Source organism: Amblyomma maculatum, chromosome 3, assembly GCF_055883805.1.
Source record: "Amblyomma maculatum isolate TAMU_Amacu chromosome 3, ASM5588380v1, whole genome shotgun sequence".
Taxonomy (NCBI): Eukaryota; Metazoa; Arthropoda; class Arachnida; order Ixodida; family Ixodidae; genus Amblyomma; species Amblyomma maculatum.
Window position 1 is genome coordinate 192,235,880 of NC_139346.1, and position 17,018 is coordinate 192,252,897.

Here is a 17,018-nt window from a genome sequence, read left to right on the forward strand (position 1 = left end):
CTCGTGTAGACCACAGAAGCATGCTCGTATGACTTAAAGCGGAGCATTATATCTATGTCTGATGGTCTTTCACATAATGAGGTAGGTTACAATTGTATGATATAATGAGCATGTGGGAGGGGATAAAAGCACAAATTAAGGGATTAGTGATTAAGTGGTTTAACGAAGTCCATGTGCGCTGAAGGTGATCCGATAGGGCTGGCACATTTTTTTTGTTTGTCCCTAATCTGAATTGCGGTCCTTCGAATCATGTGCTGGTGAATTGCCCTTACTTCACTAAACGAGGCACCATGTGTGTACTGATAATGCCATGTTCTTTCGTTTTTTTACGAGGGACGCCATGAAGCAGTGAAGAGGAACTTTGTGCGTAACATGGCCTTGACATATTTAAGGCTGTATGCGATCCTGATTTTCGGCTTTTAATCAATACGTATACTGACAAACCAACGCTGTCAAATAAGTCGCAAAACAACAAATTCTTATCCTCTGGGCTACTCAAACAGGAATATTGATGTTACCTCGACGCCATACTTCCTGTTGCGAACGCAGCGGTGACGTTGTCATGCTTCCGGTATCAAGCTGGAACGCGGTGAGCGCGGTGGCTCATTCGCGATGAGGTGGACCTCCGTGGGTCCGCGGCTGGCAGTCGGGGTCGTTGACCTCCGCTCCCTCACCTGCGGGAAAGCAGGAAGGCAATGCAGGAAAGGGAAGCGTAAGAGATGGGGATGGAGAGAGGGGATAGCCTAACCGTGATTTGCCAGCGTTCGCGTTACGTGACCCTGCTGCCCTCACTCGGCTTGGACGTGATTCTTAATTTTATTACTTTTGTCCGGGCTGTCGCTGGGTGCTCGTGCTTGGAGTCTGGGCTCTAGCAAAGCGTCCACATTTATTTTCCCCCAATTTTCCTTCCTTCTGCGCTTCTAGTTTTGTTCTTCGTGGCGGCTCCCACAGGGGTGGCTGACCTTTGCCTCCCGCGCTGGCTATGACGCCTGCTCCATATATAAATTGTCTGCGCTAAAGGGGTGTTCTTGACGAGTCCTTCCGCCTGCAGGAAAACTGTAACACTTGATGCAAGGATGTGGCTGCGACGCTGTGCATGCGAGCGATATCTTTGCCTGCGAATTATCTAGTTAGCCAAAATTAAACAAACTGCTGCTTGAGGCTGCTTGGATTTCAGGATCCATTGCTTACGCCGTTGGAAAGTTGCAGCAGGCTCTTCACACCCGGCAACAAGCGCTGTATTGACGACTTTCGGAAGATGCAAAGCACTGCCTACATACAACTGTTCGTTCCGAGTACAGATATTACAGATATTACAATACAGACTACAGCACAGATATTATGCCAAGGAATCTATTATGTCAATACACTCGTCTCTTTGGTTTCACTGCATGAGGCTAATTCACGTCGAATCCTCAGGCTGGCATAAATACCTTCCTAAACTAACTTGCATTCAGTAAACTCATGGGTGAGTAAATATTGTAGTCCTTTGGTGAAAGTACGTCACACTGACGTCAGTACAGAGAAAGATTTATTCGTTTTGTGTAATTGTTGATATTAAAGCATTTCTTGACTGTGTATATATGTTCTACAGCTTTACTCTTTACCTTGCAGGGAAGTCTCCCTGGCTGATAACCTGCATTCGGAGTACAAGTCACGGGAACTGAAATCGGTGTTGGTGGACGCCATCGGAGACTTTGTGAAGTTTCTGATCCACGCGAACCACGTGAACAAGTACAACGTCTACAACCAGGTGTGTGCCAAGTTTAGGTCCGCTTTTGCATGATACGAACACTAAGCGCTTCGTGGCCATAAAGCTGACGCCGAGAAACAGTTGAGTTTTCCCTCAACCCTGCGTTTGCTTTTAGGTCGGGATCGTCGCATTAAATGTGATCGGGGACGACGTGCAAGGCCTAGATGGCTCTGAAGAAGATGAGGTGAGTGACATAGCTTTTATAGAGGAAAAATGCGAGATTGTGATAGAACGAAATTTGCTGCGGCAGCAATATTTACTGCGTAGGTTCTGAGTCTGGCATTGTCTTGCCAGTGTGTGGTCTTACAATGACATGTTCCCTTATAAATGAAACTTCAAGCAGGACTATAAGTGAGAAACTCTACGCGCCAGCTTGTTGCGCAGCCTCGCATCGAGCACACGACCTCATCGCAGGTTCAATACGTAGCTGTTGTGACCACGTCAACATGGCCGTGAATTGCGAAAACTTGAACCTCGAGCTTAGTTAACTATAGCGAGCGATCCATTTGCAAAGCTGCTTAGCTTGTTGCTATCGTGGTGTGCTTCTCGCAGCAAATGCTATTGTTCCTCTCACTGTTACACGCTGCACTGGCTTTAAAAAGAAAACAACGTGGCAGACCATCATCAAACGGTAAGTGGGAGCCACCACTACAACATCCGAGCGTCGTATTTAGCACTAACCTACGTGCTTATAGTTGCACTACAGGCTGTGTGTCGCTAGCGACATTTCTTCTCTGCATACGCTGTGGAATATTGTTTTGTTGCTACTCTACGCACAGTTACCAAACCAAGTGGTTCGTAAGGCATGGGTTCTCACACCAAAGGAGATAGTTTTGAAGCTCCCGTGGATGCTCGTGAGTAGTTATGAGCGTGAAAGGCATTTCAAAATAACTGTCGAATCCAAGCTACATCGTTAACCCTGCAGCATTCTTGCCTGCAGAGCCGAAGGCAGTCATCAAACACCGACCGTAGCTGCCGTGTTTTGTTGGATGCAAAAGGCAAAATACAACAAAAAAAAAAAAACGCTCGTGTATTGTGCGATGCCATTGCACGTTAAAGAACTCCAGTTGGTTCCAATTAACCTGAAGTCCTCCACTACGGCGTCTCTCGGATCCCCGGACACAGCTTCGATTAGTTGAACCCTAGATATCTAGTACAGATTCCGAAGACCTCTACGTTGCCCTTCACATGCAGAGTACAATGCCACCCTTCTCGGTACGAAAAACATGCTGCAGCTTGGTTGATTTAGCTGTTACACCGGCTCGGGCTGTCGTTATCGCACTCTAGGGTTCGGACCGTTGCGAAAAGTTCCCATTGCATCATCACGCTATCATTTTTGCAATCGACGCCACGTCACGTTCTCATGTCACTAGCCGTCCGTCACAGTCAGCACTGGCCGGAGTTCACGCTCTTGCCGACTGACAGACACATGACGGGGTTACTCATTTTCTCTGCGTACAGCATATTAAAGCGATCGCGGCTTAACTGACAGCACAGCAAGATCGAAAAGAGGTATGTTGAAACTTGTTTTCATGGTGTTTTCTTTTCGTGCAGCGCTTTTTTCGTACCGCAGAACGTGAGGGGAAATACTGCAAACCATTCAGCACTGGCTGCCATCGAGGTTGGATGAGCTGCAGCTGCGCATTTACATATCCATTAATTATATTTCATTCTATCGCGCTATCCGTTAACCAGCAAATGCGCGTAGGGTGGTCGTACCACGCCCTGCCTTGACAGATGCTTCATCAGGGCTGCAAAAAGGAACGCGCGAGGAGCCTTCTCCGCAAAGATTAAACGACAGAAAACGCTGCGCAGAAACAGTGGTTTCAAGCTGTCAAAATTTCGGCTCTTTAGGGTTTTTTCCTGTCCTTCCTTGGCCGGACTGCGAAGAGACAGCATGGATATCATTGAACGACTTCGCCTAGCTACGCTCTTTGAACTTAATGGACTGGCCCTTTAAATACATGCCCGATTTTCCTTCTTTTGTTTTACGTACGCATTGCAAAGGGATGTATAACAGATTACACTGCGTGTTTCCAAACCACTTCGGGGCATGCAAACAAACATTGTTTTTTGTTTGCGTGACCGGCTCTTGTTCAACGAACCCAACCCCGAATCAGCTCATTCCTTCTTCCGTCCATGTAAACTACAGAAGACACCCCTTTCGAGTCATAAACGGTGACTCTAAACACGCGCTTCATGTAGCTTGGAGCCCTTATGTCAATTTATTGGCAACCTAAACTGCACACGTGAGCAATTACCAGGCTTAGAAAAGCCTTATTCCCAAATTGAGGCTTCAAATTTGCATTCTTTGTGAAGTCACAAAGTCTCAAGAAACTAGTCCAAACTGAAACGTGCCAGCAGTAGGCCGTGAGTTCATGAAATTTCTCTGTCCAAGATTATAATCTCGAAACGGTTTCGCTAGCTTCTTTTTGCATTTAATAAATGTAGGTACGTTCGAAACGCAAGCGGCCTTGAATATGTTGTCCATCGCAACTAGTAAACCACGTGGGCTACGACATGAAACGTGATAACTCTCGTGATGAATGAAAGCGCGTAAAATGCATAGGTTTCGTAGATCTGGCCCCTTCTGCAGCCTGTTTTACTTTTGCGGTTTTAATTTTTTCCCTTAGGTCTAACAGAGAAGGCTTTAATCTCACGTCTTACCTACGAATTAAAAACGCTCAGCGTCTTCCTCGCGCTAACATGCCCTTGATCGTAATTGATTACCAGGTTCCCCAGCTGCTTAAAAAGCGAGCTAGCACGTGACATTCTTACGAAATTTTCTATCAACACTTCCGCACCGCTAAACCTCCAGAGTCCCTATTCGCCGCAAAGAGACGAAGGGCTTTCTTCTCTCGAGCACCCTGCATCGAGGTAAAAATCTTGGCTCATCATCATCATCAGCCTGATTATACCCACTGCAGGGCGAAGGCCTCTCCCATATTTCTCCACTTAACTCGGTTCTGTGCTAGCTGCATCCACTTGACCCCTGCGAACTTCTTAATCTCATCCGCCCACCTAACTTTCTGCCTCCCCCTGCTACGCTTTCCTTCCCTTGGAATCCAGTTTGTTGCCCTAAGCGACCATCGGTTATCCTCTCTTCGCACTACATGTCCTGCCCATGTCCATTTCTTCTTCTTAATTTCCACTAGAATGTCGGTAACTTGAGTTATTTCTCTGACCCACTCTGCACGCTTTCTATCTCTTAATTTTACCCCTACCATTTTTCGTTCCATAGCCCTCTGGGTTGTCCTCAACTTAAGTAGAACTCTCTTGGTTAGCCTCCACGTTTCAGCCCCATAGGTGAGTACAGGCAAGATGCAACTGTTGTATACTTTCCTCTTGAGCGATACCGGTAAGCTGCTAGTCATAATCTGCGAGTGCTTGCCAAATGCGCTCCATCCCAATCTTATTCTTCTTGATATTTCCTTTTCATGGTCCGGATCTGCGGTTACTATCTGTCCTAAGTAGACATATTCGCCTACTATTTCCAGTATTTCGCTACCTAATGTAAACTGCTGTTCCTTCCCGAGGCTGTTGAACATTACCTTAGTCTTCTGCATATTGATTTTCAAGCCTACCTTTCTACTTTTTCTGTCTAGCTCATCAATCATTATTTGCAGTTCATCCCCCGAGTTGCTTAGCAAGGCAATGTCATCAGCAAATCGCAGATTACTGAGGTATTCTCCATCTACCCTTATCCCTAACTGCTCCCATTCCAAGTCTCTGAATACTTCCTCTAAACAAGCTGTGAATAGTACTGGGGAGATTGTGTCTCCTTGCCTAACACCTTTCTTTATGGGAATTTTGTTGCTTTCTTTATGTAGAACTATGGTTGCTGTGCAGCCACTATATATATCTTCCAGCACTTTCACGTACGGCTCGTCTACCCCCTGATTTCGCAATGCCTGCATCACCGCCGAGGTTTCAACTGAGTCAAATACTTTTTCGTAATCAATGAATGCTATATATAAGGGCTGGTTATATTCCGAGCATTTTTCTATCACCTGATTGATGGTATGGATATGATCGATAGTAGAGTACCGTTTCCGAAACCCTGCTTGATCTTTTGCTTGATTGCAGTCTAAGGTTGTCCTGATTCTATTAGCGATTACCTTAGTAAATACCTTATAGGTAACAGGCAGTAAGCTGATTGGTCTGTAATTTTTAAGGTCCTTAGAGTCCCCTTTCTTGTGAATGAGGATAATGTTCGCATTCTTCCATGCTTCCGGTACCGTCGATGACACCAGGCACTGCGTATACAGGGTGGCCAGTTTTTCTAGCACGATATCCCCCCCGTCCTTCAGCAAATCTGTAGTTATCTGATCCTCTCCAGCTGATTTCCCCCTTTTCATAGTTTCTAGTGCTTTCTTGACCTCGTCCTTCGTCACTGGTGGAACGTCTGACTGTTTTTCCCTACCGCCAATCTCATTACGGTCCTGACTACTTTGGCTACTGTAGAGATCTGTATAGAACTCCTCGGCTACTTCGACTATCTTGTCCATATTAGTGATGATGTTGCCTGCCTTGTCCCTTATCGCATACATCTGGTTTTTGCCTATGCCCAATTTCTTCTTTACCGCTTTAAGGCTTCCCCCGTTCTTTACAGCATGCTCAATTTTCTCCATGTTATACTTCCTTATATCGGCCACCTTGCGCTTATTGATTAGCTTTGATATCTCGGCCAATTCGATCTGGTCTGTTGGATTGGAAGCTTTCATACTCTGCCGTTTCTTAATCAAATCTTTCGTCTCCTTAGACAGCTTACCGGTATCCTCTCTAACTATCCTACCGCCTACTTCTACCGCGCACTCAGTAATGATATCTCTGATATTATTGTTCATTGCCTCTAGGGTAATGTCGCCATCCTCAGTTAGAGCTGAATACCTATTTTTTAGCGAGATCCTGAACTCTTCTGCCCTCCCCCTCACCGCTAATTCGTTGATGGGTTTCTTTCTTACTAATCTATTGCGTTCCTTCTTCAGATTTAGGCTAATTCGGGACCTCACCATCCTGTGGTCACTACATCGAATTTTCCCGATTACCTCTACATCCTGCACAATGGCGGGGGTTGAACACATTATGAAGTCGATTTCATTTTTAGTCTCTCCGTTAGGACTTTTCCATGTCCATTTCCGGTTCTTCCGTTTGCTGAAGAAGGTATTCATGATTCGGAAGTTATTGCGCTCTGCAAACTCAACTAGTAACTCCCCCCTGCTATTCCTAGAACCAATGCCATAGTCACCTACTGCCTTGTCTCCTGCCTGTTTTTTCCCTACCTTGGCATTGAAGTCGCCCATTAGTACAGTATACTGCGTCTTTACTTTTCGCATTGCCGATTCTACATCTTCATAGAAGCTTTCAACTGCCTGGTCATCATAACTACATGTAGGTGCATAGGCCTGTACAACCTTCAGCTTATACCGCTTATTAAGCCTAATTACGATGCCTGCAACCCTTTCATTAATACTATAGAATTCATCTATATTACCCGCTATATACTTATTGACAAGGAAGCCTACCCCTAGTTGTCGCCTCTCTGGTAAACCTCGATAACACAGTACATGCCCATCCTTCAGTACAGTATATGCCTCATTCGGCCTCCTAACCTCACTAAGCCCTATGACATCCCATTTCATGCCCTCTAGTTCCTCTAACAGCACTGCTAAACTAGCTTCACTAGCTAGGGTTCTAGCATTAAACGTTGCCAGGGTCAGTTTCCAATGGCGGCCTGTCCAGCGGAGCCAGGCTTTCTTAGCACCCCCTGCTGCGTCACAGGTCTGACCGCCGCCGTGGTCAGTTGTTCCGCAGCCGCTGGTGACTGAGGGCCGGGGTTTTATGGAGCTTATCATAGGAGGTTGTGGCCAATTACTGCACCAGGGTGGCCAACTCCTGTTCTGGTGAGGGAGTGCGTTGCCGGAGGCATCAGGTCGCACCCCAAACCTGTATATGCAATTCCATCGACACGCGGATTTTTTTTTTTTTTTTTTTTTGTCATCCGGTGGAGAATTGCGCGGCACCGGGATTTGAACCCCGGTCCTCTTGCATGCGAGGCGGATGTTCTACCGCTACGCCACCGCTGCACCTCAGAAGCATGCTAACAATTTCACAGTGCTATTTATTTATTTATTGATACCTCCAAGGCCCATTGAAGGCGTTACAGGAGGGGTACGCTAAAGATAATTTAATTAGTTCGGTGATGAATGACTGGAAATATGCATGGCCAGGATGTACGAAAGCTTAAACGGGCAGGTCGTCCCAGTCTCTTGCAGTCTGGGCGAAGAAGGATTTGAGGTGCGCAGAATAGGATGGATGAGGTGTATGGACGGTTAAGTCTGATTGAATGCCAGGACACTTGGTCGCCTGCTACAATGGCTCGAAAGTGAGCGGTTCCTCCCTCATGGCAGTAAAAGAGACTGTAAAACACACTGCGCCGGTTGCAGACAAACATGCTCTTATGCCCAACCATAATCTGTTTTTTTTTTTCGACCCTAAAGTAGACGGACGCTGCAGATACTGTGGGCAACTAGCAGACAATTTTCGCATGATATGGGAGTGTCCACGAAACCAGAGCCTTACCCCCATTACCAACGGCCTTGCTAAACTGCTCCGGGTTAGAAGATCAAAGAGCTCTGTACGACGAGCAAAGGCAGCGGCTGTGGCCAATTACGTCCCGGATTAGGGATGTCATCTAGTTCCGCAGGGCCACATAGGCTCTGCCCTCTCACTTTTGTGTCAATAAAAGTTGTTCATCATCATCATCATCATTCCGCATGATGGCACTGCAGGAACGAGGAGATATCCCCTATGGACGACCTGGCGTTCGATATGTACGTGGACACGGAGGTGGCACAGATACTGCGAAAGCTGGAGGCCAAGAAGAGGGACGCCATAGCCGGTAAGCCACAAGCGTTCTTCGCTATCGGCGAACTAGATAAGTCACAACCTGTATATAATGGAGCTCGCATATGGCGACACTTCGAAAGCCTCTGTGCAGATATGTGTAAGAACTCTGATAGCGAATAAAAATGATAGAGTTTCAGTAGAGCGTTCGTGTAATACTATAATTAAGGAAAATTACATTAGCGCGGTCAAGAAATTTATCACCACAGATAATTTTAGTTCAGCGTTCTGTAACCGTAAAACGCGAAGCATAGTAGTGGCATGTGGGTAAAAAAAAATACAAATTACAAAGAGCTCTTACAAGAATATTTTCCATCGCATGATATATAATGTTCGAAATACTTTCGTAACTTTATTATCAATGGCCGTATGAACTGTAGAAATACAAAACAGCTTCACACAGTTTTAAACCTATTTATGTTACGCCCCGACCAGTTGTTCTACGTTTTGAGCAGATGGAATAGCAGGTAGAGGCCCCATTAGGCTTTTCAGGGTAAGAATTAGGAGTGTGTCGCTAAAACTGTGCCGACTTACTGCGGGGACCTGGTAGTCAAAGTAAGGTCAGTTACAATGAAGGGCGGCGCCGCGAGTGGTTACCGGTCAAACTATCAACCAGGACCGCAAGGACTTTTATTCAGCTGAACCTGGTGGGTCTCGATTGCTCGCCGTCTTATTGTCGAGCTAAGTACAATAAGGATGCGAAAGCCGAAAGACTCACTTTTAAAAATTGCGTGCGTACGTTAACGTTATCTCTTCGTTGGCATTCTGCCGGTGGTGATCTGGTTCCGTTGTCCTCGTTCATAGCGGATGGCTTTTAGCGCAAGCGAAGGCCGGAACGGAGCTCCAAGGAAGACGGTAGATGGTCTAAAGCGAGAGGATAGAGATATGATGTTAGCCTCAGATGGGCACAGCTAAATAAGCAGGGGACCAGAGGACCAGCATAGCAAGCGGTCAACCTCTTTCTTCACTGGCCTTCGCAACCTATTTCTTGCCCATCTGTGCCTTTTGACTCTATCCATAAATTTAATCGGGCCCCAAACTATCACGCCCGCCGGTCACCGTTGGGTTGTCACCGCCACTGACCTTTTGACGCTGTATGCTGAATTAGCGCCCTTTTCGCTCCAGTGCCGCTTTTGAAGTTGCCGAGATTTTCATGTGGGAGACCGGCTTGCTCCATGATGCTCCCCATATTTTGATTAGCGACCGCGGGAAGCTGGTTTTTCCTCCAAGTCTTGGTGGAAGTCATCCGCGCCGCCAACACCGCAGTCTTATAATGCAGTCTTCTATGCCAACTCAGACTGCCTATAGGCAGTCATAGGCAGTCTAAATCAAGAGTGTTTTGGAATGAATTCTAACAAAACCGATAAAAAGAAACAAAAAAAAAAGTTCACGATTACTAGCTGTGACGGTAAGTGAATGCAGCAGCAATGTGCAAATGCAATAGAAAGCAACCGCTGCAGTTTTGAGGGAAAAAAAAAAAATCATCGTTTTTTGGTGTTATGCACAACTATCGGCTGCGCTAAGCGAAAGCTCGTTTAGATGCTCAATATGAAGCCGAAATCGGGCTCTGTATACTAGCGGGTGGTACTTAAAAAGTATTGCTGATGCCTCCTTGCAGTCTCCACACAGATGGCGGGTTGGCGCATAAAGCTGTCTGAGGAGCGGCTCGCCGTCTTTGTCGGTACCAAGCGTTTGGCAGCGTAACTAGGAGTTGTTATTCTGCCTTCTTCCCATTTTGTTTTGCTCGCCTCGGTTACGGAGAGGGTCGTCGAGGCAAATCACCCGTGACGAGGGAATGACCAGCTGATGTGCTTTTTATGCTAATGCGCACTAATTTCCGGGAAAAGGGAGCGAGGTCACGAAGAAAGTAAGAAGCAAGAGAAGGCTTTTGTGCAACTTCCAAAACCATTATGGCGCTTGTTCATGCGACGCTTTTTCACGGGGCAGGTTTTTGCTGTTGATTGGTGTTATAGACTCGGCGTTGCGTACGGGCTTCAAAACGCGTGACCACGCTTGGACGACGACAAAAAAAAAAAAAAAAAAAAAAAAAGTGCGCGTGCATACGGAGAAAGTAAATTAGTGCTACTCCCACTCCCTCTCTTTTTCTACTGTGATGCTGACGCATTTATAAAATATATGACGACTTTTGCTGCTGTTTTTCCGTTTAGCGTTGAGTGCTTCCGAGAACGACTCCAGGAATGATAATGACCACATGATGTCCGCGGAAGCCAATGAAGGGTGCGGCCCATCGCTTTTTCGCTTACAGTGAAAAACGCTTATTAGGGAAAACGACCTTTTATTGTGAACGAATCCAGGCCCACAACTAACGGAGAGTGAATAATCGACCTTGTCGCCGTCGCTACAGTGGAGTCGCCTATCGCGAGAATCGCGAAATGTGGACCGCTTTCATAAACAGGAGTGCCAAAGCGACTGTCCGCGCTTGTTTTCTTTCTTTTTTTTTTTTTTTATTTACGATGTCGGAGGTGACGGCGCGACGGTGTGTCTTGCATGCAAAACAGCGAGCGTTCTTTCTTTCTGCACCAGTCGCTCGCTTACGTAACTGAAACAACGCCGCGAACCAGCCCGATGATCGCTCAGACGAGACAATAACGCCGTATACGGATCGAAGTGTTTTCTCTTTATGACATCGCAGTAGTGAGGAATCTATTTTCCTCATTGCTTTTTATTCTTCTCAGCATGGCTTTATGGAGGGAATTTCTGCTGGAAATTTTTGACTTCACTGAATGTTTCTTAATGGATATTATAGCGAGCGAATATTACGCCTAATATCTCTGAAAAATAATGGGGAATGCAGTCAGGTAATTGGAGCTTACCAGTCAGGTTCTTTGGCAGGCGAATGTGTTTTTACTGAGTTCAACGTAAACGAGCATTGAAAACTCGTTCAGCAGTGTCGGAGCTCGACTGCTTAACACGAAGTTTAGCATGCACAAACACTGCGGGAAGACTGCGAGCATGCCAGGGTACGGCGTGGCACAGGTGCTCTCTAAATTGTCAATTGGGCAGTCATACGTGGATGCACATGATGATCGTGAAAAGCGCATAAAAACACCATCTTACTGATATTCCTGCAAAACGCTAACGGTCATCACGCACTTTAGTAGCCGATGTTAATTTCATGTACATTATAGTATTTAAATCACAAATCACCTTGCACGTAAGATTGCTTTATTACTGATTGGCACCGGCACCTGCAATCAGATCACTCGCGGTAGAAAAAAAAGAAGGCGATTGGCAAGACTAAGCCCACTTTCTAGAATAGGCCTTCCTTTAACTATCCCGGCTCTCCTCTCCTTCGGGACGAGCGTCACGGGAAATCCCTTGAAACCATTGTGCGATTCTGTTTAAATTTCATCAGGCAGATAGATTCCTATGCTAGGTGAGACTTGATTGCTTTTTCTTTTCCTTTTTATGCTTTCAAATTCTAGTTAAACAAAAATATTTGTCTAAATACTCCAATACTCGGCCGTATATATTTAGTACCTACAATGTACTTTCGCCAATTCCCCGCCGTGGGTACGTGCCATTTTGACTGAGGTCATCATCACCATCACCTAAGCTCCGCGAATAGGACACACCTTTCAGTTCAGAGGTCCCCTGAGTCCACATGCCGTCCACGATGCAGTAGTGGTATACGGGTGAGGTTTTCTTCTTTGCTTCAAAGTATTACCTGATCTGATCTGACATCTTTCTCTCTTTTTTTTTTTTTTGCTTTATGTTCATGTACAGAGGAAAGGTTTGTGTTCGCGAAGAAATTGAAGAATGCAGTCATCGAACTTCAAAAGGTGAGGCAATGAAAAACCACTTTTGTTGAATAAACTTGATATATGTTTATATTTTAATGAAAACGGAAACGTCATAGCAGCAAATGTCCGTTTATTTTTCGTCTGCGCGTAATTTTCGAAGCGAACGGAGATGTCTAGATTTGCATAAATGATTACAAAAGATGTTTTGCATAAATGATTGCGGATTATAGTTTCTTTAATGCGCTAAGCCTGGTAAACATGAGCGAGAAACCGAACTGCAGTTTAATGTTGCGGGAAGTATGAAACGTGATGGAGCGCTTCCAAATCACATGCCGTTCGTTAGCAGCGCTGTCGACTACGTGACTGGGCGTCACTTTGTCAAGTACGTGACGCTGAACGGGTCTTACCTGTAGTTTGGCCTACGGGGTGTGCAAGTCTTTTTACGCATGCGCAAATTCTACTGCGCGCGTTTTGTGAGTGAAATGATTATCGGCGGATGCTTTCCCCCTCACACCTTTTCCCCGCTCACTCACGATTACCAGTTATAGCGTTAGCCGCAACTAAGAAAAGAAATGTTGCTGTTCGATCGATTTCACCAGCGTTAAGAATGGAGAAGTGGCATGCTATATATGTTTCAAAACTTTGCTTGCTCTGCGTTGCACTACTATTAGACATCTCTAAAAAAACATGTGAAAATCGACTCTGTGTGTGTTTGGCTGGTCTTTGAATTCCTTTGACGAATGCGTCGATATTCCTTGGGGCGGGCTTCATACATCGGGCCGTTTTCATATTCCTCACTTCAGCATCCGATTGTTTGGTGAAGGAAGATTTTAGGGATTCTCGACCTAATGAGTCCCGAGCGGTAATTTAAAGACGCTGAAGTCAGCCCAGCTCACAATTAAATTTGCCCGCCCAGCAGTTACGCCTGTGTTGCGCTTGGGCGGAATCAGCTTTGGGGAGTAATCACGGGGCCGGCGCTGGAAATGAGATGAAGGCATGTGCTAACCGGCGCTTGAGCACGCTTCTGCCAGCCTCTCCGTGTGTATGCGTGCGTGTCTGTGTGCTGCCATCTGTACCATGAATGGTCGAAAGACACGTTTTGTGCAGCATTGCGAGTCACATTACACGCTTCATTTACCATTTCACAGCGAGCGAGACCGCCCCCCTTGTTTTAGTCGTCTACTAGGACTGACGGAAAGCTTTCCTCTTGACGTGTTGGGATTCGTTACGCCCACGCCTATGATTTCGTCTGCCACGCACTTTTTGACCGTAACCATGGTGGTAGGATTGCGTTATTAAATTTTGTTTTGCCAGAGTTTGCCGTACGGCGCCAAGTGCTCAGTTATTCGCGTAGCCTAGCCATTGAAAACCAAGACTAGAAAAGAACACATAATATTCGCTTCGACTAATGCGACGACTCTGCTCCTTAGTCACCTCAATACGCGTATAGCTGAAGCGATTCGGTTGGGAGTGAGGTGTTGTTGAGCTTATTTTTCCCCCGTGCTTGGCAAGGTGGGTGAGAAGCTGGGGAAGATGGTGATCGAGAAGCAGATGGCTGTCGAGATGGAGGACTTTGACCGGGCGCGCCAGAAGAAGCAGCACATCGAGGAGTACCGCCTCAATGCCTACGAGCACCTGCGCCTGCCCGAGCTGATGGAGATGGAAGGGGTGAGGGCAACCATCAGCCAACAACCTTTGGCAGGTGTTTTGTATCGCTTTATATATAGTGCATGTTTCCTGGAGCCAAACGAAGACAAGTGCACGCGGATATGAGTTGGCACAAGGCAAATCCAATAGACCGAAAATGGTTAGATCAAATTTGCACATAAGTCTGTTTCTTCGAGTTTATTCTCTTTATGGGCGATTCCATTGTGTGCTAAGATTACGAAATAATTCATGACCCTAATTTTCTCGTCCTCATCGTCAACTTGGGAAGTTGCCCACTGCTAATCAAGCACTGTGTTTTCGTCCTAACCTGCTACACAGGGCTCAGACAAGCAATGCTTCCAAAGTAATTTGCAGTGCTTTCAAGACGACCATGTCGGCTTCTCATTTGTGCTTGCAAGGTTCGTGGATGAAGGGTAGAATGCGGCCTACGCCAGAGACTAACTGCGGCGAAGCATGATCGAGCAGTATTGTTTAGCTCACTTCCTCCTATATAGGCGATTATATATAACAGGTTGCAATTCGGCATGCGTTGTATGGATATAATTCAGAAAGTTAGCGCTTGTTTGCACACAATTTTAGGCATGCTTCTTCGCGAGACTACACTAGCTGTCGCAAAGGAAACCTGCAAATGTGTCTTCAAGACTAGAGAATGAAGATTCAGTCCCAGCTAACTCTAGCACTTGCATACATTTAGCTTGCGTATCAGCAGGGTAAATGTAAAAAAGGGGTTTCCTTCAACACACAAACACACAAAAAAGAAAACAAACAAGCAAACAAACTTACGGAAGGAACACACGCACACACACACACACACTAACAAACGTGATCAAGCATGCAAACAAAGGACGAGGTGACAACGTAAGGAAACCCAGGTTGCCATTTTCTCTTACTGCGATGTTGACTTGAACTATTATCTCTTTCAGTACAACCCTGAGAGGGACTCAGCACTCCCAGGTAAAGTTTCTTTTTCACAAAGAGAGACCTGTAATTGCGCGCTGCATTCTCAGGAAAAATTGGCGTTGTTAAGATATTGTAGCCCTTTTTGTCGCAGTGTGAACTCTCCCGTTCACTACTTAGCCCACCTTGTCCGACTAAATCAAAGCAGCATACAACATAAAATTATAGCATTCGCACGTCCTTGTGCAAATGACATGTCTTTCTTCAGTCTCTTGATACTACTCCAATCGCGCACCTCAGCGGCATTGTAGTGAACGCTCGAATCTCAGGGCTACAGCTTCCAAGTTCGCCGGGTAACGGCGATTTCCCTTCAAGTCCTCAAAAGGTAAATAGGATTTTGCTATACTGGTATGATCAAGCATAGCGGTATAGTCATATGACCAGCAATGACCAGTTTCGTGGCGATCATTGATTTTAACTTTTGGCCTTGACCTGTATGAGGAGAAAGACTGCAGGCACGGTGTTACTTTCCGTATTGTGATAAGAAGAATAAACGAGGTGGCGGCAAGTAGAAGCTTCGCTCGTATCACTAGGTTTAACCATGAAACACTCCCGCCATATTTTCTGCAAATCTATACAAATCCAGTTTTGAATAGGCTTAAATAGCACTTCACAGTGTTTTAAAGGCAAAAAATGATGAAAATGCACTTAGACTTTGTGATCGTCTACTTATATCCCCACCCGGAGACGGTTTTCCCCGGAAGATTTTCTTCAGTCGGTTCTGCACGGATAAACGCATGCACTTGCTCGAGGGAGATTGTACCCATTAAAAAAACAAACAAACAAAAACATGATACAACGAATGGAACTTATAGTGCCTCCCGAGTTCTATTGGTGGGTGCTGTGAATTTATACCTTTTTTTATTTATGGTGCGATGGCACTGGATAAGTCGTCAGTAACTGGAAAACTACTATGATCGGGCTAGCGCACTGGTCATGGTTTTCAGCGACTAAATTCAGGTCGTAGCTGCAACATTTTGATGGAAGCAAAATGCGAAAACAGCCGTGTATACTGCGTAACCGTTGTCCACGTTAAAAGAGCCGGATGGCCAAAATAATTCACAGCTCTCCAGTATGCACTTCTTTGTGACTCTTTTCACTCGCCCCATCCCGTCTGTCACGGCGTAGCTCAGGTTTTCAGCGGTAGTGTGGCGTCACCGCGTTCTTACTCTTCTCAGGACCATCTACAATCTTTCCTTTCTTGAGGGGCAGCGTCAAGCCTTACCCGTCAGTGCATGCAGCGTCTTTTAGTTGGCCAAGTCCTGCCCAACTACTGCGCTCATGCGGTTCTTGCCACGGCCGCAGGGCCCGTGCCCCCTCCTGAGAAGGTGGGTAAAGGCCTGCACGTGAGCATGGACCCGCAGCTGGAAGGCCCGGGCCGCAACGCACCTGCCGAGCAGCGCGCGCCCGTCGTCTCGCAGCAGCAACAATCGCAGCAGCAGTCGGCACCACGACAGCCCGCTGCCAAGGTCCCAAAAAACTCCTACCTTGCACTCGAGAACCGGCTTGTGGCTGGAGCACGCAAGTACGCACACCACCGCTTCCTTACTCTTCCTCCTCCGCAAAAATATAGCGGCATCTCTGCTTCGCCAGTGTTACATGTGGAGTTGTTCATTTCATTTGAAGAAATCTGTTTAATAGCTTGACTATCTTTTGTTAGAGACGTTTGCTCTCGAATAAGCACAGGGTTGAGAATCAGCAACAAATTTCCAGCAGTGAAGGCTATGCCGTCAGCTATTATAGGCGGTTCCTGAATTGGAAGTTTGTCATTCAATAACTCGAAGAAAAGATCAGTAAACTGAATATTTGAAGCCCATTTTGTGCTTCTTTTTTTCTCCTTTTGGTTCTTTGAAAAGTGCCTGTTGCAAAACGTAACGAGGGTAAATGCAAGATAGGTCTAAAAAATACGAATCTAGATTGTCAAGGTGCCACACCTCTCCGATTACATCTTGGCGTAAAGCGTGACTCAC

General features: G+C 46.1%; 1 protein-coding gene across 1 annotated transcript in view; it reads left to right on the forward strand.

Moving 5' to 3' along the window:
* Positions 1–17,018, forward strand: part of LOC146197298 (centrosomal protein of 104 kDa) — a 45,917-nt gene that overhangs the window by 12,680 nt on the left and 16,219 nt on the right. Inside the window, exons 4-11 of the mRNA XM_084597161.1 lie at positions 1,615–1,753; positions 1,869–1,937; positions 2,356–2,384; positions 8,545–8,654; positions 12,407–12,462; positions 13,936–14,091; positions 15,015–15,045; positions 16,354–16,573. Coding sequence (XP_084453287.1) covers positions 1,615–1,753; positions 1,869–1,937; positions 2,356–2,384; positions 8,545–8,654; positions 12,407–12,462; positions 13,936–14,091; positions 15,015–15,045; positions 16,354–16,573 — 810 coding nt within the window. The remainder of the gene's footprint in view (positions 1–1,614; positions 1,754–1,868; positions 1,938–2,355; positions 2,385–8,544; positions 8,655–12,406; positions 12,463–13,935; positions 14,092–15,014; positions 15,046–16,353; positions 16,574–17,018) is intronic.